The following is a 21,579-nucleotide window of genomic DNA, read 5'->3' on the forward strand; positions in this document are numbered from 1 at the left end:
GGTACTGCGGTCATGGTAGAAGCAGCCACTGTCAAGCCAAGACCAGAATTGGCTTAGCTCTGTTTATTCACGGCTCTGGTTCTTCTTTTCTAACTTCTGGTTTCTTTTCTAGTCCTCCAGATAGTAACTGCTTTTAATTCTAGACTTCCTGATCACTGCTGGTGTCTTGTTCTGGTCCTCCACCTAACCACTGCTTCCTTCTAGTCCTCCAGAGAACTTCTGCTTTCTTCTGGTCTTCCAGTACACTCCTTTCTCTCTTCTTTTCTTCCTCTACTCCAGACAATTGAAACATTTTCTTAATTCTCTCCTTCTAACCTTTTCTCCCATTGTCCCCTTTTGTTTCCCTCTCTCTCCTCAGCCGGCCTTGACATCGGCCCCCTGACGGACGACTCCTCGTTGACCCCTGACCAGGCAGGAGGTAGTGGGCGGGGCCACAGAGTGGGACAGGACGAGCACCTGGACGCCATCCTCAGCCCAGAGCTGGACAAGATGGTGTCAGACGGTGAGTTGAAACATGGCTGGGTGAATGTATTCGTGTCTGTGTGCATGTATGTCATTATTGAATTACTCTTTAACTAGTTTTTGCTTGATACGATTGTTGGTTTGTTGTTGTTCCACAGGTGCCATGCTCAGCAGGCTATACAGAATCCCAGGTACCCGTCTATGCATACAAACCTCTTGGCATTAATGAACTATTTGAAGTCAGAGAAATCAAATTCTCAATCCTAACCTTATGCTGTGCAGCATCAAACTGCCACGTTTAACATGTGTCTGTTGGCGCCCTCTACAGAGCTGGAGGGTAAGGACGTAGAGGACCTGTTCACCGCGGTCCTCAGTCCCAGTAGCAGCACATCCACCAGCATCAGTACCAGCATCAGCAGTACGAGCCAACTGGACCACAGCCACCACGGCCCTATGGGAGCCAAGGCCCTGCCTCACCCCACAGGTAGGACACACACACACACACACACACACACACACACACACACACACACACACACACACACACACACACACACACACACTAGGGCATTAATTGCATATGAATCTAAATCATGAAAGGTGCCAAGTCATTTATTTCAAAATATGTATTTAAAGCATTTAAGAGCAAAATACAGCTGGTTTTGTAAACTCGTTAACATTAAAATGACATTGCAAACCATTAGAAATCATAGATTGCTTTATTTTTGTTTTGTATTTGTATGTACAGTGGCAACACAGTATTAATAGAATCAATAATCTCATAATTGCAATGAATAATAACAATCAATAATGCAATGATAATATTTACGCAGCCCATTTCAGATGTGTTTACCCACTCTGTCTGCCTTTATTCCATCAGCAGGAAGGATGATTCCTCGTCTTCCAGTGATGAACGGCCTCGCTGGAGCTGGGTCTCACTTTCCTACAACTCCCATAATGCCGAGCCTGTCTGGAGCCCAGGGCCAAGCCAACTTCAGGATGCCCCTCCTTGACAATAACAGGTATTAACTACAAACTACTTTAACCAGTGTGACAGTACATTTATCAGTTAGCTCTACTATTATACTAGTGTACCATCAACTTCTAGGACACATTAGAGAAGTAGCCTGTGCTGCATTAGTACAATACTACCAGAGCTCAACTATGGTATTGTAAACATGAATATAAGTACAGTGTAAATACAGAACTGTGAGATTATAATTAACAATATATTATAGACGACAGAGGATTTACAATTATTACACATAAAGGATACCAAACACGACGACACTACAAATAGTCTGTTTTTAACATTCCCCATTCCCTCCCTGCTTCCCCCAGGGACAGGAAGACGAGCCAGCTGGGTGGTGACGTGAGTGGCCCCTGGGGCCCAGCTCAGGGTCAGGCGGGCCCTTCCCCAAGCAGTTCCCCTGCGGCCGAAGCAGAGCATGATGGGATGTCGACGGCGCAGAAGAGCACTCTGAAGTGGGAGAAGGAGGAGGTTCTCGGGGAGATGGCGACCGTCGCCCCGGTGCTGTACAGCAACATCAACTACCCCGACCTGAAGGAGCAGCATCCAGGTACACACACACACACACACACACACACACACACACACACACACACACACACACACACACACACACACACACACACACACGGGGGGGTGGGAGGGGGGAAACTTGTAACTATACACACATTTATCCGAAATGGTCATGCATACTGTATTGTCTTGTGTGTTTGTGACAGACTGGTCTACGAGAGTGAAGCAGATTGCTAAGCTTTGGAGAAAAGCCAGCTCCCAGGACAGAGCCCCCTATGTTGTGAGTTCTGTTGTATTCTATCCTCCCCGGAAAAATAATAACACTCGAGTAGAACTGAATATCATATACGTCCTATGTGTCCTACCTCACTATCCCTTTTTTATCTGTCCCCTTTATTTTTTTTCTCTCTTTCTCGGTCTGCCTCTCCCTATATCTGTCGCTCTCTCCCCCGATAGCAAAAAGCCCGGGACAACCGCGCTGCCCAGCGCATAAACAAGGTCCAACTGTCCAATGACTCTCTCAAGCGTCAGCACGTTCAGCAGCATCAGCAACAGCATCAGCAGCAGCAGCAGCATCAGCAACAGCAGCATCAGCCGCAGCCGCAGCCGCAGCATCATCAGCAGCAGCAGCCAGTGGTCCATGATCCCTATGACCCTGTTTCTATGGACAACGAGATGGGGTTCAAAGACCCGCTCAGGCCCAGAGAGTCTGAACAGGAACAGGAATGGAAGCTCCGACAGGTGAGAAGGGCGTGTGCACGTGTGTGCACCTGTGTGGGGTGTGTATGAGTGTGCATGTGTGTGCGTGTGTGTTTGTGAGTGTGTCTTTTGTTGTTACAAATTCCTCACCTCCATCTGTAGTGTGAGGGTGAGGGGTTGACACCAGAATGCTCCAGTTCAGGCTCCAATTGGATCCCATCCTAAAATCCACCCAGCTTTTATGTCCCGTTCTTGGAACACCTCGACGATGGCTGTTTTGTATTCTGCAAATATTGATGTGGTCATCGGTGATTCTAGTGCTGGGAACGTTGTCAACAGCTCCCAGGATCACCTGACTGCTTGCCGGTGAACAGATCACTGTGGCAACCAAATCATAGACATAAATAATGGCTTATCTTGGATTTTAACAAGCCTAAATTTAGACACAAATATTGTTTTGAAGTGTAATCAGTAATCTAATACATTTCAATCAATGATGAATTAATATTCTGTTATCTCAAGCCTTCTGGGGAATCTGAGGCACAACATAAATCATTCCATTCTATTGACATACAGATGTATCTACCGCCATCAAGTCACTGACCTTCTGGTGTTGATTTCCCACCCTGATTAATGACCATTAATTACCATTAATTATCATTAGAACGCATGCCAGGGGAATACTAGACACAGACAGATGGAAAGATCCATGGATCAATAGATAAATGGGGACTTGAATCAATTTGACCGGGGAGCATGAAGTTCTATATACGATAATTGGCTAATGATCAGTGTGTAATCCTAATAATCAATGTGCTATTTGTTCTTCTGGTTTGGGTCATTGTTGAGATGTGCATGCCTGGTGAGTCCTTGAAACTAATATTTCTAACTGTGAATTGTCATTGAAAAGGGAGAGGTTAATGACACTTGGGGAGCCGGTATGAAGAGGCAGGAAAATCTCATCAAAACCAAAGCCCTAAAATCACCAACAGATAAAGATTGTCCCTACCAGGCATCTGTAGCAGGAAGTGGCAAAGAGGCTCTGGTAAGATCTCAAGGCAACCCCTCTAGCTCTGGCTTGATTTAGACACTCTGGAATCCCCTGTTCTGTATTTGTTTGAGCTTGTCTGAGGAGTTTAACACGTAGTTTAGAATGGAGGTAGTGATTGAATTTTTAAGAAGTTAGGTGTAGCCGTCCGCCTAGAAGTACTCGGTCTACATTAACTACCACACCTTAAACTAATATAACTAATCTACATTTTATTAACGTTGTATTGTTTAAAAACATAATGTGAAAAGAGATGTAGTTGGTTGTATTTTTAAAAATTGCGTGTTTTAGATAATGCGGTTTGATAAATTGTGTGATATTGTCAACTACACAGCTGATGAGTAGATTTCGATTCATTGTATGTTTTGTGGTTTTAGCGAAGTGTGTCAGACCTTTTGTTGAACACTGTGTGGTGTTAGTGGAGAATTCTGTTCAGCAGCAGATGCACAAGCTCTAGTTGAGAGAGGGACTGCCAATGTTTACCTCCAGACAGACTCAACCAAACGCTTCAGGCCTAAAGAGGATTTCAGATGCAACGAGCCAGGGCTGGCTGTGGCCATCATTTCTGGGCTAAAATACTTTTCTATATTGAATTAAATAAACTATTCGACATGGCATGGATAACTCCACAACATATCCTCTGACTTCTCCAATGCTAGTTGTAAGATATAAATGAAGGAAACCTGGATTTCCACAATGTTCTCCCATGTTGAGGTGGTATTAAGCCCAGATCTGGCGCCCATGGCCCCAGCTTGTCAACAAGCTGATATATTCTGTGTTCAAACTAAACTCGCAACACTCTGGATGTTAGCATGTTTAAACCAGCCAATTGGCACAATGTTTTGATTATATTCCTACGACTATACTCCTACATTTAGATTTGTAAATAAGTAAGTAGGCAAACACTAAAATCAAAATACATTTATTTTGATCGATGTTTCTGAATGGTTCAAAATTGTACCAAGTGATGTCATCATGTCATCATCATGCATGAGACTTTAGGTCACTTGGTCCTAATTTGAGCTAATCAAAAACGCCAATTACAGTAAAATGTGTTTTTACTGGAGATGGTGCTGTCTTGCACCACTCTGCTGGTTTGATTCTAGTGAATAGCTAGCTTGTGACTACAAGTAGCATGTGGCTAATTGAGATACATTGACTGGAAGCTAACGGTTCTAAGCTTGCTAGCTTTTAGGGGTAGATGGGGAGAGAGAGAAAGAAAGTGAGATAGTGGAAAACCAGTGAGCATGCACTGTATACAATTTGAACAGAAACTTAGTTTAACGTTTTCCGTGTCCGGAAGAATTATTTAAAGAAAGGCCTTTCTCCGGTTTCGGAAAGTGCTTTTGTTGTGATGTGTGTCTACTTTCCCCTGCATGTCCTAGTTCCACCACTCATTACACAGAGAGAGAGCGAGAGAGGGAGAGAGAGCATTATTAGCTACCATATCATCCTGTATTGAAACTGACTTTACCACTGAAGAGGAACTACTAATCTGATATGACATTCTTACATTCTATCTTGTCTACCCTTTCTGGTCTGTTTTATTTTTCCTTTTCATTTTTGATGACCCCTCCCCATCTCTCTCAATGTTTCTCTTTCTCCTGTCCATCTTATGTCTCTCCTACCCTCTCTGCCTCTTCACCCCTAAATGTCTCTTCCGCTCTCTTTCTTTTGTCTTTTTTTTTCTCTTTCTCATTTGCCCTCTTAGCAAATGCGCCAGCAGAGCAAACAGCAGGCCAAGATCGAAGCCACCCAAAAACTGGAACAAGTCAAGAACGAGCAGCTTCAACAGCAGCGGCAGCAACAGCAACAGCTCCTGGGCGGCCAGCCCCTCAGCCGCGGGGTGTCTCCAGAGGCCGGCAGCCGGAGCCCCATGATGAGCCCTCAGCAGTCGCCCCTCCAGCACATGGGCTTCAAGGAGATCCGGACGCCGCACCTCCAGGGCAGCCAGGGCCCGGCGCTGGCCGACGACGTCTTCCTCCGGCCGCAGGCCCCGCCCCCCACGGGGCTCTCCCAGAGCCACCCGTCCTCCCCTCACCCCGCCTCCCCCCAGATGTTCTCCCCTTCCTCGCGGCCCTCCTCCCCCTGGGACCCGTACGCCAAGGTGGTGGGCACGCCGCGCCCCGCCTCCGCCCAGCAAGGGGGTCCGCAGACGGCCCAGCACCAGCGGCCGAACTCCCTGGGCGCCTCGCCGGCCCACGACTCCTTCGGCTGTCCCTCCCCGGACGCCAAGACCATGGGGCCTCAGCAAGGTGCATGGTGGTTTAAACAGCCCTACAACCGTAGCTCCAGATATTAAAAGGGAATGCGAGATTGATGTGTCTGATGTCGACCAAATGACCTATCGTTATCTGAGCTCCAGGGGTCTGAACTCTGCTTCTCTCCCCACCCCTCTCCCAGGTTCCCCCAGGAACCCTGAGCTGCAGCAGGGCAGGATGATGAGCCCGGCGTCCGGCTCCAACCCAGACCTCTCCGGGAGGCAGACCTATCAGCGGGCGCCGCACAACAGCAGCAACAGCAACCGCATGGCTGAGATGGGCCCGGGGGGGCTGTTCAAGACCCCAATGCCCCCCCACCACCAGACGCAGCAGGAGGCCTACGGGGTGTCTGTAGGCGGAGGCATGGGCGTAGGCCGGAGGGACTCGTTCGACCGCTCCTCCCTCCCCCCTCAGAGACCCACCGAGCTGGGCTTTGCCTCGCCCCAGGACCCCATGTTCCCCTCCAGCCCCCTGTCGGGCCTGGGCTCCCCTCACCGCAGCCCTTACTCCCAGGCCCCAGGGACCCCCCGGCCGGACTACAGCCAGGTCCCGGAGCCCTTCGCTCAGCAGTCCGCCCTGAGCTCCGCAGCCTCCCCGGACCCCTACTCAAACGCCCCCGGCACGCCCCGACCCCACTCGGACGCGTCCTACCTGGCCAACCCGGCCGGGCTGAGGCTGGACCAGTTCGGCCAGCAGGCGGCCGGTCGCAGGCAGTCCCCCTCCCAGCCGGCCCTGGACCCGTACGGCTCCATGCCGGGGACGCCCCGCAGCTACCCGCGGTCCCCCGGCAGCCAGAGGAGCGCCGACCCGTTCGGCCAGGGCGCGGGCGGGAGCCGACCCTCTCCCGACCCCTACGGCCAGCAGCCCTCCACCCCGCGGCCACAGATGGCCCCCGGGACGCCCGGGGGCTCGGTGATGTCCCCGATGTCTCAGAGCCACCCGGGGGACGCCGGCGCCTTCCCTCATGGCCACCAACAGGTAGGAACCACGTCGTACAGATTCAGAGAGTGTGTTGTAAGACGCAACATCTGACCATTGAATGACTGAGCTAACTGAAGTTGTGGCGTATTTTGATGCTTAGTTAGTGTTAGGGTCTACGTATTATATAACATAAGATATCTGGGGAAGCGTGGTCGCGCGACAGGCTAGTTCTATCCACGTCGGCACTTCCATGTTGTAGAGACAAAGGTTTGATTCCCACCTGCGGTCCTACATTTCCTCTCTTCCTCAACCCCCTCACCTTTTCACTGTATTGTCCATAAAGGCCCAAGAAAAGCCAATAATAAAAGAAAACAATAAAATATCAATACTCTCCCTGTGCCCGCTCCTCTAGCTGCAGCAGTCGCCCGGGAGGCTTCAGCAGCAGGACTTGTTCCCCAGAGCCCCGGGCTCTCAGACACCCAAGCACCCAGGGATGTCGGACGACGGCGGGTTCTCCACCATGTCCCGCCGGACGCCAGGGCACGACCCCTTCGAGCAAGGCCACATGGCATCGGGGCCTTCACAGATGGAAAAGACGGGCGCCAATGAGATGGCGTCGCTGGGCGGGAAACCCTTGGAGGGACCAATCAGCATAGTTCCTCAGCTAGGTGACTCCGAGGAGAAACTAAGACAGGTAAAAAACGGAATGAAAACCGTTCACTAACCTCCCTCTGGATTCTTTTCTGTTCAATCTGTGTTCTATTCTCCGTTTTTCAATTATTGGTTCTTGTTCGCAGCGCCAGAGGCTTCGCCAGCTAATCCTGAGGCAGCAGCAGCAGAAGACGGCCCTCCGGCAGGAGAAGGGGCTTCAGGAACAGGCCTCGGGACCCGCCAGGCCCCCCGCTGCTCCCCCCGCCTCCCCCCAAGGTCCCACCGGACCTGGTCAGACCACCCCTCGCCACTGGTCCCAAGAGGACCAGTCGGTGCTGGCGGCGATGCAGCCGGACCTGTTCGGCCGCCCTCCTCCCCCCTACCCCGGTACGGGCCGGGCCGGACCCCAGGCCATCAGGGCCCCCGGGCCCTTCCCCACTAACGAGGGCCCCTACCTTCGGCAGCCTGTTAGGATGGGTGCCACTGCCAACATGCCCAACATGGCTAACATGGGGCTCCGGCCCCAGAACATGAGGTGAGCACAGGCAACGCGGCGACAATCAAATGTCTCTATTACTAGGAAGCTGGACAGGTATCTCATGGGCCGACTCTTCCCACAGATTTGGCTTCCCAGGGGTTCAAGGGGAGCCCTTTCTGCGCGCCGCCCAGCAGACGCTGCCCGGCGCTGCTCAGATCCCCCCTGAAGGCCTGCCGGGGCAGATCAGACGACCCATGCCCGGAGACTTCTCCGGCATCCGACCCATCACCGCACCGGCAAACCAGCCGCGGCCCCTGATGATGACCGGTGGGTAGACGATGCTTCAGAGCCGATTGGTTTAATTAGAACTCAAGCTGAGGAATGCGATCAACGCAATAGTGACATTTTGAGGAAGGGTTTAGATTTAAAAATGTCTTTCCAGTGTGTGGGATTTCTGCAGTCCGTCATGATAATAACGCGTGTCCTTGACCTGCTCCACCCAGCAGGGGTTCCCCAGCCCTTCCTGTCCCACGCCCTGCCTCTGCAGCAGCACAGCATCATGGGCCAGCCCTTCATCGAGCTGAGGCACCGGGCTCCAGACAGCCGTGTCAGGCTGCCCTACCCGATGGGCGGCCCCATGGAGCAGCAACAGCAGAACCCCCACAGCCAGCAGGGTGTCCAGGCGGCAATGTCTGGCATGGACCTGCTGTACCAACACCAGGGCCTTGTGGCCCACCAGCACCAGCATCAGCCCCCGCTCGGTCACCACGGCAACATGTCTCAGGGCGGCGACACGGGGCTGCCGGGCGGTGACGGGATGGAGGAGCACCTAGAGGGAGAGGACTCGGCGGTGAAGGACTTGGAAGACGTGGAGGTCAAAGACCTGGTGGACCTCAACCTGAACCTAGACCCAGAGGACGGTAGGAAGTCGTCCCTGTTGGCCATATGTGTCCGCGTTTGATTCTGGGGAACTCCGACTGGGTTATATTATTTCTATCATCCCTGTTGAATGGCTGGGGATGAAGGATATGATCAAATACAGATTGTTCACATTGCCATCTGTTCACCGACCCCAGGAAAAGAGGAGCTGGATCTGGGGCCCAACGACCTCCACCTGGACGACTTCCTGCTCTCCGGGAAGTTTGACCTCATCGCCTACGCCGACCCGGAGCTGAACCTGGAGGACAAGAAGGACATGTTCAACGAGGACCTGGACCTGAGCGACCCCGCGGAGGAGACCCACAGCAGGGCGCTCAAGGGGAAGAACGAGGAGGTCGCGGAGGACGACGGGGCGGGGGTCTCCAGGCAGCCAGAGGTCCAGGGCTACAGCCCGGGCCAGGTCAAACAGGAGGTCTCCGAGCTCCAGGTGACCAACACGCGGCAGGACAACATCAAGATGGAGAGCGGCAGGGACTGCCTGTCCCTCCACAACCCCCTCGCTGCCATGACGTCCAGCAGAGCCCAGGGCAGTGAGCCTGCAGGCCTGTACCAGGGCTCCTCTCAGCCTGGCTCCTCCATGGCCCACTGCAAGGTAGCTTCCCTCTCAAGCACAGCTGTCCATCTACGAGCATTACATCTTTATGACGAAACGCTTTCGTCCTTGTTCTAAATGTCAGGAGTCTCATTCAATATTTGCTTCATTTGGTTCATGTTACAGTGATGCACTTGAAGGTTCTTCGAAAGAGGAAACAAAATAAGTTTTGTTCTCTTTGGCGACACCATTGGCGATAAGCAAAATTACCCCAGAGATGTAACCACTGTCGCTCCCAACACCCAGTGTGTAACATCATAATGCCTCAAATGCAAGGGCTTTCATCAGTGTTACCTATTTTGGTGATGGATGGTGACTTAACTGACACTTACTGCCATCACTGCATCTATTCCCGTGGAACCTAGTGAACAGCTTAATATTTTTCATTTCAGCTCAAAAGATGCGTGAGAATCAATCATTTATGTTGATCTGTTTTGTTATCGTCACTTTTTATTTTATTTCTTTGGTCTTCCAGAAGTTGGAAGGGCCTGGTTCTCAGCAGACCGGAGCCGTACTAGGGGGTGGACCTGGTGTCCAAGGCCAGGAACATGCAGGGTCCGGGATCCCCGTTCCTTACGGAATCCCCCCCGCGCCAGCAGGTAGGTCGCAGCAGCTCAAAGTAGGAGACCCGTCCAAACAACTGGGGAAGGAGGGGAAAGGAACGCATCTTCATGAAACGACAAACAAACAAACATCAAATCATCAAAAAACAAAAAAAAAACTCTTTCTCCTGTCTCCAGGACAACCATCTGTCTACCAGCAGCAGCAGAGGGGCTTTATGCCCCACCCCGCTCCCCCCCACCTACTGCTCCCTCCTCAGACCCTGCCTCCTCAGGCGGGGATGCCGCCACAACCCCAGCCCCAGGTTCCAAATCAGGCCCTGTTCAGTGCTCAGCAGCAGGGCCCCCTGTCCCAGGGCCCGCCCCCCCTGTCCCAGGGCCACAGGCCCCTCCTCCTGGGGGAGCAGCCTCTGCTCCTGCAGGACCTGCTGGACCAGGAGAGACACGAGCAGCAGCAGCAGAGACAGATGCAGACTATGATCCGCCAGAGGCCCACCTGTGAAACACTGCCGCCTAGCCTGGGTGAGCATCAGGAATGGCACAAGGACTCGGCTTTAAGCGGTAGATCCCCTTGTCGGGCACGGCGTCGTGGAGTTAGACGAGTGGTTGTAGTCCTTGTAGTTGGAGGTTATTAGGGTATATTTGTTTTTATTGTTTATAGATCCTTTTGGTTATGTCTGCCCCCACCCCCCCCCCCCCCCCCCCCCCCCCCCAAGTGTTCACAAATCACTTAAAGCTGCTTTAAATATCTGCGTTATTAGAAGCACAAAAACCCCTCACAAGACAAATCACAATTCACTTCCCCCAATCAATAGAGAAGCCTTTGTAGACAGACGGAGCACAAACTTGCACTGCCTCACCTAGTCATTTCACCTAGTCATTTCACCTAGTCACCGTAGCATATGCATGTTCCTGTATGCTGAGGTCAATGTGGGTTTGTAAGAACTTGCATGTATGTGTTTGTTAATGTGCATGTGGGTCATGTTTGTGCGTCTGTATGCGTTTGTGTGTCTTTATATTCCAGAATTTGACTCCATCTCAGACCCCATCATGAAGGCTAAGATGGTGGCTCTGCAGGGTATCAACAAGGTCATGAGTCAGAGCAGTCTGGGCCTCAACCCCATGGCCATCAACAGGTACTACAGTTGAAGATTATTTCTGAATAAAGATAATGGCTTGCGTTGTTGCAGAAGAACATGAAATAATATGGGAAAGGTCAACTCAAGTTACGGCCATCAGACTATGGTATCTTCTTTCATTAAATGTACCTGAATGCACTCCATCCCAGATTCCAACAGGACCCGGGGTCCCAGCCGCCTGCACGGCCGTCTCAACCTCCACAGATATTGGGACAGGTGAGTCAGGTCCCCCTAGCCCATTCCTCGTCCACCAGGTGACGTCCTCCCTACATAGCATCCGGGTAACATCCTGTGTCGTTTCCTTCTCCGTTGTCAGGATGGTAAACTCACGCCTCAGTTGGCCCGGCCTACGCCTCCCAGTTTCGCCCCTGGGTTTGTCAGTAAGTATCGCGTCATTCTCCCTTGAGTTTGGTTAGTCCGCCCAGACGCCATTGAGCCACACTTGGTTACACAGACAGAATGGCGATCAATCTGTCAGAATTGTATTGCAAACAATGCATGTCCACACTTTTAAACTCTCAAATGCTTTTGTAGACTCTAATGAGGGGCTCTCATCCCTGAATCCACATTCTGTTCCTTAAGCATGACGAAGACACGACAACGGAAGAGCTGTGACGAGAAACTAAAGATCCCCTGTGTGTGTGTGTGTGTGTGTGTGTGTGTGTGTGCGCGCGCGCGCAGACGAGGCAGAGCGCCGGCAGTACGAGGAGTGGCTGGAGGAGACCCAGCACCTCCTGCAGATGCAGCAGGGCTACCTGGAGCAGCAGATCGCCGGCCACCGCAAGGCCAAGAGGGCCATGTCCGCCAAGCAGCGCAGCGCCAAGAAGGCCGGCCGGCCCGTCACCGAGGACGAGCTCACCCAGCTCCGAGGCATCACCCAGCAGCAGGCGGCGGTGCAGAAACAGCTGGAGCAGGTAACCGCGCGCCTGGGGCAGCACAGCCAAACACCACCCCTGACTACGTCGCTAGAGGAACCCAAAGACCGAACACCCAAACTCACCCTCTACTCCCCTCTCTTTCTCCCGCGCAGATCCGAAAGCAGCAGAAAGATCACGCCGAGTTGATCGACGAATACAAAACCAAACAGCAGCAACAAAGAGTGTTACAGCAGCATCAACAGCAACAGCAGCAGCAGCATCAACAACAGCAGCAGCAATTGCAGCAGCAACAGCAGCAGCAACTGCAGCAGCATCAGCAACAGCATCAGCAACAGCAACAACTGCAGCAGCAACAGCAGCAACAATTGCAGCAACAACAATTGCAGCAGCAGCAGCATCAACAATTGCAGCAGCAACAACAGCAGCAGCAACAACAGCATCAACTTCAGCAGCAGCAACAACAACTGCAGCAGCAGCAGCAACAACAACAACAACAACATCAACAGCAGCAGCTGCAGCTACAACAGCAGCAGCAGCCTGCTATGATTCCACCTGCGGCGCCCACTGTTGGCCAGCCCATCCTGGGCCAGCCCTTGATGCCCATGCAGGCCCACCAGGGGACACCCACCCAACGACCGACAATGCAAAGCCCACCTGCGGCTTGGAACGCCGCAGCCGTGCGGCCATGCGTACCCATCGGCCAAAGGATGCCCGGCCAGATGCCTCCAGCGGTGGCCAACGCCCCCCAGCCACATGGCCCGCCGGCCCAGGGCATGACCCCCGGCATGGGGACTCCATCTGGGGCGAGCTTTCCCCCAGCATCACCCCAAGCCCCCCAGGCTGCCGGAGGATCCCCTGGAGCGGCGGGTCCAAACGGAGCCGCAGCCCGACAGGTAACTGCGTGATTCCCCCAACAGGTCAGACAGTCAGGGGGGGAGCCCTATGGGGGAGGGTGGTCAGGCCGTGTCCCTGGTTAGTTACCTGGTCTTCCTCCAGTACCTCGGTACCACAGTGTATCCGTTAGTCACGCCCCGAGGCCCCCTCTCGTGTTAGTACGGAGCAGCTCTTTGGAGAGGTAACTTCTCACTACCGTCTCCTCCAGGTAAACTTTGACGACAACAACCCGTTCAGTGAAGGTTTCCAGGAGAGAGAGAGGAGAGAGAGACTCCGAGAACAGCAGGAGAGACAGAGGGTCCAGCTCATGCAAGAGGTGCAGTTACTCTGCACATATAGTTATATTTGTATATATAAATATATTTATATATATATACATAGTTATTCTCTCTATAGTGTTCAGTATATGTGTGTGTGGAGTGGGTATCTGTGCTGTCAGACATATGTCCATGTACTTCTGTCGTCTACTACTGGTGCCAATAGGCAGAGGTGTTAACTGGCCTCATTTGTCCCCAGGTGGAGCGTCATCGGGCCATGCAGCAGAGACTGGTGCTGGAGCAGCAGAGCCTGCTTGGGGCCACTATGGGGCCCGGGGCCACTATGGGGCCCGGCCCCTCACTGAGCTCTGTGGTTCGCCACGGGCCTCCTCCCGGGCCTGCGTCTGGAGTTGGTGGTCAAGCTGGCCCAGGGGTTCCCCCCGGTGGGGAGAGCCTCTCCCAGATGCCCTTCTTCAGCTCGGAGCTACCGCAGGACTTCCTTCAGTCCCCTCCGGGCTCCGCGGCCCCCCAGCAGCAGGAGGTCCCCCTCCAGCAGGGCTACGGCGCGCCCCCAGGCCAGAGCCCGATGCCACTCCGGCCCCAAGTCGGCCATGGAAACACAGACATGACGAGACCCCTCCTCCAGACCCGACCCAGACACCCTGGCCCCGCCGGCCCCGCGGCCCAAGGACAGGTGCGTCCGCCTGGGCTAGGAGGAGCAGGGATGGCCGGGCCCCAGCCCGATCTCCATCGCCACCCCTTCAGCCAGGAGGCCTCCGCCTCCCTCATGCAGCTCTACTCTGACATCCTCCCGGAGGAGAAACAGAAGAAGAAGAGGAACAGGAAGAGGGACGGAGATGACGCCACCGGGGCCAGGACCCCGCTGTCGTCCTACTCCGACGACGTCACCGCTCCCACCACCCCGGCCGTCTCGGACACCTCCTGCTCCACCCCGACCCGGGGCAACATGGAGCAGGCCGATTTCTTCATGCACCAGAGCTCTGGCCTGGCCTCCTCCACGGAGCTGGAGAGGCAGCTGGCCGGAGCCGCTCTGGCAGTCAAGGTGAGGACGCTGTCCCCGCTCACACTCCCTTTATCGTCCTGGGTGACACAACATATATGGGACTGTTAACGGAGGCTGTACTGAAAGACCCCTGGAGGGCCACATAACTTTACATTTGGCAGTGAAGTCATTTGAGCAACATTCATGACCTGCCATCTCCGTGTGTCTCTAATGATCAAACACTATGTGTTAGGGATGGGCACGAGTAGTAAATTCCAAACTCGAGTGATCGAAGGAATTCCTCGAGGATCAATCGAGTACTCGTTAAATCAAATCTATTTTTAGAATGCAACGCATCTGCAGCAGGAATAGGCCTGATGATGAACGGCAATATTACCAACCAAACATGTAATGCTTATTCTCCATCAAAACAGTCAGAGTTATCAGAGTAGTTATCAGAAACGCGCAAAACACATTTTCCTTACAAAAATAAATATGCGTCTCGCAATTTAAATCACGTCGAACCAAGGCCTGTTACAGTTTAAAAAAAAACGAAACAAGTAGCCTAACCATTGCAAATAATTTAAAGCTGCAAATAAAACGGCAGCAAATGCACTATGGAAATGCTCAGCGTTGTGATCTTCTCTACATGCCCGGGATTACAGCTGCGTCTTGCGGCGGTGAAAATAGCCGACACACTTTCACTTTCACCGTTGCTGCGGGTCTGCTTTCCCGAACTCACCGTTGTGTTTCAGGAGCATATGTTGCCGCATAGTACTTTCTGGTAGCTCGATTTCGCTTGGCATATTTTACATTTCACCTTATGATCTCCTATTTCTTTAAAGTATTTCAATTCTTCGCTGCGGTTTGCTTTAACCGCCATCTCTTAACTTTTTGAATCCTGGCGTGCCTGCACACGGCACGGAAAGCGCCATGGAAATGGATGCATTTAATTTTCTTTGTGCCCACGTCATGCGTTAGTGGCGCCGACAGAAAATGTATACATTTGGTTCAGAAAACTTTGTTTGTGTGTCTATGCAAACTCGAGTTTGCCTGTCCACCAACCGAGTTCATTTGTAACAAGGAAACTCGAGTAATCGATTCCTCACGCCCATCCCTACTATGTGTCCAGAACCCTGTTGAGTCGTTATTAGAATGTTCTTTATTTCATTATTACGTTACTTTTACTTTGCTTACAAAATAATGTCTGGTAGTGTAAACATGTGTTTGCGTATTACTTATAGCCAAGCTATGACGTGGCAGGTGGGTGCGTAAACGTATCTTGGAGGACGTAACCTCTGTCCTCTTCTCCAGGAGGAACACGTGGAAGGCGCAGTATGTGGAGGAGGCGTGCTGAAGAGAGAGAACGGAGGACAGATGACCTCCTCTCCTCTACACGGAGGGGCGGCCGGCGACGCAGGGAAGGAGCTTCTGAGACACCTCCTGAAGGACAAGGCCTCGGCTGCCGCCCAGGCCCCGCCCACATGCCGCCAGCTGTCCAATGACAGCCTGCGGTCTGAGGAAGAGGAGGGCCCAGCCGGGCCTGGGTCACATAACAGCCTGGTAAGGGGGGCAGATAGCAGGACTCTTGGGCCCAATCCCATTTCTACCCCTTACCCCCTACCCCTTCCCCCTCCCCCATACCCTTACCCCTTCAAAACAAGGGGGAGGGGTAAGGGGAAGGGGAGAGGGGTAGAAATGGGATTGGGCCTTAATGTCGTTTTTTTACCATGGTCTCTGGACTGCTTCTACAATAAATTGCCTACCCTCGATTTAATAGGTGGCGATTGCCTTGCAAAGTCATTGAGATCACAAGCATAGAGCACTCTGTCAAACGTCACCATGTGACCGGTCCTTAATGTCTGATACACTGAGCGCTACGTCACCATATGATCGGTCCTTAATGTCTGATACACTGAGCGCTACGTCACCATGTGACCGGTCCTTAATGTCTGATGCACTGAGCCAGTTAAAGGAGGCAGCGTCTTGTTGTTGTCTTGCCAATTCTCATTGGCTATCAACCTTGTCACTCCCAGAAATGCAGGCGTAGCTCCGGTGTGACAGACGTGTCAGGTTTTATTGTAATAATGAATCAATCGGCTTATTCCTTTCCGCTGATGAATATTGTGAAACACTTTTTAAATCATGTTTGTCTTACCAAGGCTCTGTTCCTATGGAAGTAGTGTTCCCGCAGTATGGCCTGTGATGGGTCACTCTTTGCTTGTCAATCAACACCTCTTCCTAAGAAGCACGCCGTTGTTCCCAAAGTGAATCCACGCTGTGTCTCTGACGTTTGCATTGGAAGGGCGGCTCTGAGACTACCACCAGCATTGATGCGTCATGGATGATGGGTCTCTTCTATTAATAAAGGTTCTCACTACAAATGGTGCTGCGCGTGTGTCCCAGGTGCTGGAGGGCGGTGGCACCGCTGAGCTGATGGAGAGCCTGAAGAGAAAGCAGCAGCAGCAGCAACAGCAGCGCTGTAAGAGGCCGGGCAAGATGGAGAAGGAGAAGGTTCCCCTGAAGAAGAGGAGGAAGAAGGAGGAAGAGGAGGGCGTGCTATACTCCTCGAACACGGACACACTGATGACTCAAGTCAAACAGGTAGATACGGCTGTCTGTGGCATATCTATAGAGAATGTTTTGCAATGTTTTTCGTAAGTGGTTCTGATTGGTCAATTGGCGTTCCATAGGGGCACACTATTTTTCAACAACAGTAATAATAGCCTTGCAACCATTTCGAATCAATGCTCCACAAATCCAACACTTGCTAAAAGCCATTTGGTTGTAGAAGCCTGTTTGCGGTCTAACAGCTGTAGGTACAAAGCTTTGTTGGAGTGCTGTTGATAATGTGGTGTGTGATCTCTGTCTCTTTGTGCCTGTGGCTACAGCAGCTCTCCCTCCTCCCTCTGATGGAGCCGGTGATGGGGGTGAACGTGTCTCTGTTCCCCCCGTTCGGCAGCTCCAACCTGGACCGGGACAGCCGGCTCACGGGCTCCTTCGGCAGCGCGTCCCTGGACGGGGTGACGGACTACTACTCTCAGCTCATCTACAAGGTACCGTCGCTGGGATGCCATTATTATGGGCTGGACAACGCTGCTACTGCTGCTGCTGTTCTGATACTACTGCGGATCATGTCGCTCCTTAAATGCGCATTTGTGCGCATGGATAATATGAATGCTACTCATTCTAATCTTATCCCTAGGATATGTGTCTCCCACTGCGTTCACTGAGCTTGTACACCGTAATGTAACATCACGATGGCCGCTTCTTTTATTGAAGCATCAGAGCTTTGGAATGTTATTTACTGTGTTTGTAGCAATGATCTTTTGTTAATTGTTCAACTTCAACTTTATTTAGCCATGTATACAGATACTAGGAATTTGTTTTGGTCTTCTCCTTGCAGGCAACACACAGTAAAACAGAAAGACGAAAACACAATACAAGGACAAACAGTACCATTATGAGCAAGTCCAAGTTTAATAGTTATTTAGGAGGGCTATTGCTTGGGGGAAAAAACGGTGGAGGTGGCGTGATGTTTTGGACATAATAGCTCTGTGCCGCTGCCCAGAGGGGAGAAGATTAAACAGACTATTGGCAGGATGAGAGGAGTCGGGGGGGCGGGGGGCAGCCAATGATCCGCTCTGCTGCCCTGGCGACTCTTTGTAGCCTGGCCTTTGCGCGGGCTGACGCAGAGGCAAACCAGACCGTGAGAGAGGATGTTGGCACACTCTCAATGACCGCTCTGTAGACTTGTACCATGATGGGGGGGGACTGACCTGTTCGATTACTGTTCAGATATTGATCGTGAAAGGATTTGTAATTATGGGAAGTCATTCCTATATTTCTCATGCACGTGTTGATGCATGGTTTTCATTAGCTCTGGTTAGGTTATATTTACGTTGATAAAGGTAACGCTAGCAGAACTCTCTTGAGTGGAAAATGGTGGAGAATCGCCAACAAAACAACCTATGATGTATTCCGTTGTACGAGCCCTATAATAATACATGTGTAGCTTGAGTACACACAGCATTGAGTGACTCTCCTCCCCTCCCCCCCACCAGCAGAACAACCTCAGTAACCCGCCGACCCCCCCGGCCTCCCTGCCTCCCACCCCTCCGCCGGTGGCTCGCCACAAGCTGGCCAACGGCTTCGCCACCACCGACGAGCTGGTCAGGACCAAGGCAGCACTCAGAGAGCAGGAGGGTGAGGGCTACACTCGACCCGTCACCATCGCTGTAGCAAACCCCACAATGATGCATCACTACACCAACTATCAAGTCTCGCGGATAGTCTGATGGCAGACAAGCTCAGATCTTGGTGTACCGGGCGTTTCACTCTCTTTCGCTTCATATTTGTTTTTGACCAATCATGTTGCTGGACAAGTAAGGGTGTAATTGCAGAACACAAACTCGGCCAGCAGTAGTAAACTGTACAGAAGTGTCTGAAGGTTTAAGATCAACACCGTGTAGACTGGCTACTGTAGGAATACACGTATTAAAATTGGCTTCTGAAAGCCTTACTAGCACGATGAGTTTTCTTTAGTACAGTACCTCTATAATGAAACTGTAAACGAGGTGTACCACCTCCCCTTGCATCCTCCAGGCCCATATGGTCTCTCCCCAGATGTTCTGCTATAAGATGGTAGCAAGGCTGTATCCGAGATTACTATGAAGTATGAACTTGTATTGAGATTAATATATTTGCAGTAACTTGTTTCAAATGAAAACGTTTAAATGTCCTTTTATTTTTTGCCCTTTTTCCATCCAGCGAAAGGATTGTCAGCGGTGAAGCAGAAAGGGGAGGAGCTTCTCAGCCTTAACCACGCCTCTAAGACCGTGGACGTGCCCGCCTCCCTGCCGACGCCCCCCCACACCAACCAGGAGGAGCTCAGGTAGCTGCTTCCTCATGATATACCCGTTTGCATTTCACCATGGATATCAGTCTGGGCTTCAGAGTCTGGCCTCGTACTCTATTTTCTCTTGCCGAATCTGGTTGAATGTGAAGTACCAACATATTCTTCTCCAAGAAAAGTCTTTCATGCTTTTACATAGTTATTTAGTCAATATTGGATATAAACTGGTAAATGCGCAGTAAATTGCTCCACTTTCCCTAGGCGCTGCCTTTCTGTTTTAGTACGGCAGAATACTCCGTGTTCATCCTGAACTGGAACTCCCTCCCGGATCGCTGATTGGTCCTTTTTTGGATTTTGTAAATGGCTTTAAACAGGACCGAGGCCAGACCGATCTGAAGAGCATCAGAATGTGAACTTGTGAGAGCGGATGGTCTCTCCAGGCTAGCCATGTTGTAAGGGTGTTGGTGTTGATGTCTGCTCTGTGTGCGTGTGTAGGGTCCAGGAGCTGAGCGCGGGCCGAGACAAGAACAGGGACAGTCCCGAGGGCTACGTCCCGTCCTCCTCTCCCGAGTGCGAGACGGACATGGAGGTCAGCCGCTACCCGGACCTCTCCCACGTCAAGCTGGAGCAGCCTTCTCCCTGCGCCTCGCCTACAATACCCATCATGCCCTGCGCCTGGGGGAAAGGCGAGTCCTCAGACAGCGACCGTGTGTGTGTGTGTGTGTGTGTGTGTTAGTTATTAGGTGAGTGCTGCATGCACCACTCAACTATTGTTCTTCATAAGTTTTATTCTGTCTTTCCTCTTTATTATTCTCTACAAACTTTGGGACCTATCTCTAGTCTCTAGGTCAATTTTCCACCTAGAGACTCCATTCACATTTTAAAATGTTCAGGATAGCTTGGAATCGCCCGCATCTTTTCAATTTTTTAAAATATTTTATACTTTTTAAGATATTCTACTTTTAAAATACTATCTTTTTTTAACATGGGAGTCAATGGGAGGACATTAGAGCCATCCTCTGGCCCTTAGTTTCATACCGGCTTCGTTTTCAGTTGGTCTCATTGATTTACGTTGACGTTGGAGCGTGAAGTCGTCAGCAGTGTTGCCAGATCAGAATAGCGAGCACCGGCTGGCTATTCTCACACACCAGCAGTGCAGGGCCATACATTTGACCTTTCAGATTCTTCAGTTCAATTCATTTTACATTCCTGCATTTTTAGCAATGCTTTGCGCTTTTTATTCAGGAGTCACTTTATTAGTTTCCAACCATTTACATTTCTTAAATGGTGTGCATGTTTACATTGTTTACTCCATTTACACTTTTGAACTTTTGTTCAAATCCCCTCACTTGATTTAAGCCATTTAACGTTTCTTTATGTCTTAATCTATGTGGCTTTATAAAAATATATTTTCAACCTAACTTTGTACTGCAGCACTTTTTCTGCAGGAAATGCGTTTTCTAGTTAATAAATGTCCTTTCATTGTGTGCGTGTGTCCAGGCTCGGCGATAAAGCAGGAGATCAAGGCTGAGCCAAGCCAGTTGGGACCGCCCTCGTGTTCAAACACTGGTCTGGTGTCCATCGGTATAACGCTGAACTCCATCGCGGCTCAGGTAACCACTGACCCTACTGCTATCCAAATATATATTCAACACAGTAGACTTTTATTTTGTTGTTTGAAGTCCTATCCAAACTGAAACGTGATTCCAAAAGCCGACGTGAAACTCTCCTTCTCCCCCGTGTCCAGAACATCCCTCGCTTCATGTTGGCCATCGCTGAACTGCTGCGTGTGCCGGTGCCCCCGAGCTACCAGGTGGCCCAGCTGCCCCCGGGGCCCATGGCCAGGCCCCCGGTGGGGCCCGACCGCAGCTCCCTGGCCATGCTGGCCAACGTCAGAGTCCCCATGCCACACGTAGGTCCTGAGCCACCTCAGCCCTGAGCTATGGCTCTGGGAGGTAGACTGAACCTGAGCTATGGCTCTGGGAGGAGAGGGAACCTGAGCTATGGCTCTGGGAGTAGACTTAACCTGAGCTATGGCTCTGGGAGGAGAGGGAACCTGAGCTATGGGTCTGGGAGGAGAGGGAACCTGAGCTATGGCTCTGGGAGGAGAGGGAACCTGAGCTATGGCTCTGGGAGGAGAGGGAACCTGAGCTATGGGTCTGGGAGTAGACTGAACCTGAGCTATGGCTCTGGGAGGAGAGGGAACGTGAGCTATGGCTCTGGGAGGAGAGGGAACGTGAGCTATGGCTCTGGGAGGAGAGGGAACCTGAGCTATGGCTCTGGGAGGAGAGGGAACCTGAGCTATGGCTCTGGGAGGAGAGGGAACCTGAGCTATGGCTCTGGGAGGAGAGGGAACCTGAGCTATGGCTCTGGGAGGAGAGGGAACCTGAGCTATGGCT

The 21,579-nt window shown here is 51.7% G+C and overlaps 1 protein-coding gene across 11 annotated transcripts in view; it reads left to right on the top strand.

Moving 5' to 3' along the window:
* LOC115537372 (histone-lysine N-methyltransferase 2C) overlaps positions 1-21,579 on the top strand; it is a 47,279-nt gene that overhangs the window by 16,088 nt on the left and 9,612 nt on the right. For 3 of the 11 annotated variants that reach the window (XM_030349238.1, XM_030349245.1, XM_030349244.1), the window contains 32 exons: positions 359-502; positions 621-653; positions 791-946; positions 1,343-1,484; positions 1,804-2,042; positions 2,212-2,285; positions 2,462-2,746; positions 3,615-3,749; positions 5,464-6,007; positions 6,156-6,991; positions 7,347-7,628; positions 7,732-8,120; positions 8,206-8,390; positions 8,567-8,983; positions 9,140-9,594; positions 10,070-10,193; positions 10,335-10,676; positions 11,179-11,290; positions 11,443-11,509; positions 11,610-11,673; positions 11,975-12,207; positions 12,324-13,064; positions 13,274-13,381; positions 13,582-14,385; positions 15,640-15,888; positions 16,732-16,929; positions 17,217-17,381; positions 18,390-18,531; positions 19,096-19,219; positions 19,676-19,866; positions 20,681-20,793; positions 20,928-21,092. In XM_030349238.1, the coding sequence (XP_030205098.1) occupies positions 359-502; positions 621-653; positions 791-946; positions 1,343-1,484; positions 1,804-2,042; positions 2,212-2,285; positions 2,462-2,746; positions 3,615-3,749; positions 5,464-6,007; positions 6,156-6,991; positions 7,347-7,628; positions 7,732-8,120; positions 8,206-8,390; positions 8,567-8,983; positions 9,140-9,594; positions 10,070-10,193; positions 10,335-10,676; positions 11,179-11,290; positions 11,443-11,509; positions 11,610-11,673; positions 11,975-12,207; positions 12,324-13,064; positions 13,274-13,381; positions 13,582-14,385; positions 15,640-15,888; positions 16,732-16,929; positions 17,217-17,381; positions 18,390-18,531; positions 19,096-19,219; positions 19,676-19,866; positions 20,681-20,793; positions 20,928-21,092 (8,258 nt within the window). The remainder of the gene's footprint in view (positions 1-358; positions 503-620; positions 654-790; positions 947-1,342; positions 1,485-1,803; positions 2,043-2,211; positions 2,286-2,461; positions 2,747-3,614; positions 3,750-5,463; positions 6,008-6,155; positions 6,992-7,346; positions 7,629-7,731; positions 8,121-8,205; positions 8,391-8,566; positions 8,984-9,139; positions 9,595-10,069; positions 10,194-10,334; positions 10,677-11,178; positions 11,291-11,442; positions 11,510-11,609; positions 11,674-11,974; positions 12,208-12,323; positions 13,065-13,273; positions 13,382-13,581; positions 14,386-15,639; positions 15,889-16,731; positions 16,930-17,216; positions 17,382-18,389; positions 18,532-19,095; positions 19,220-19,675; positions 19,867-20,680; positions 20,794-20,927; positions 21,093-21,579) is intronic. The other 8 variants (XM_030349243.1, XM_030349249.1, XM_030349240.1 and 5 more) reach the window with 7 other exon arrangements.

The sequence above is a fragment of the Gadus morhua genome, chromosome 23 (genome assembly GCF_902167405.1).
Source record: "Gadus morhua chromosome 23, gadMor3.0, whole genome shotgun sequence".
Taxonomy (NCBI): domain Eukaryota; kingdom Metazoa; phylum Chordata; class Actinopteri; order Gadiformes; family Gadidae; genus Gadus; species Gadus morhua.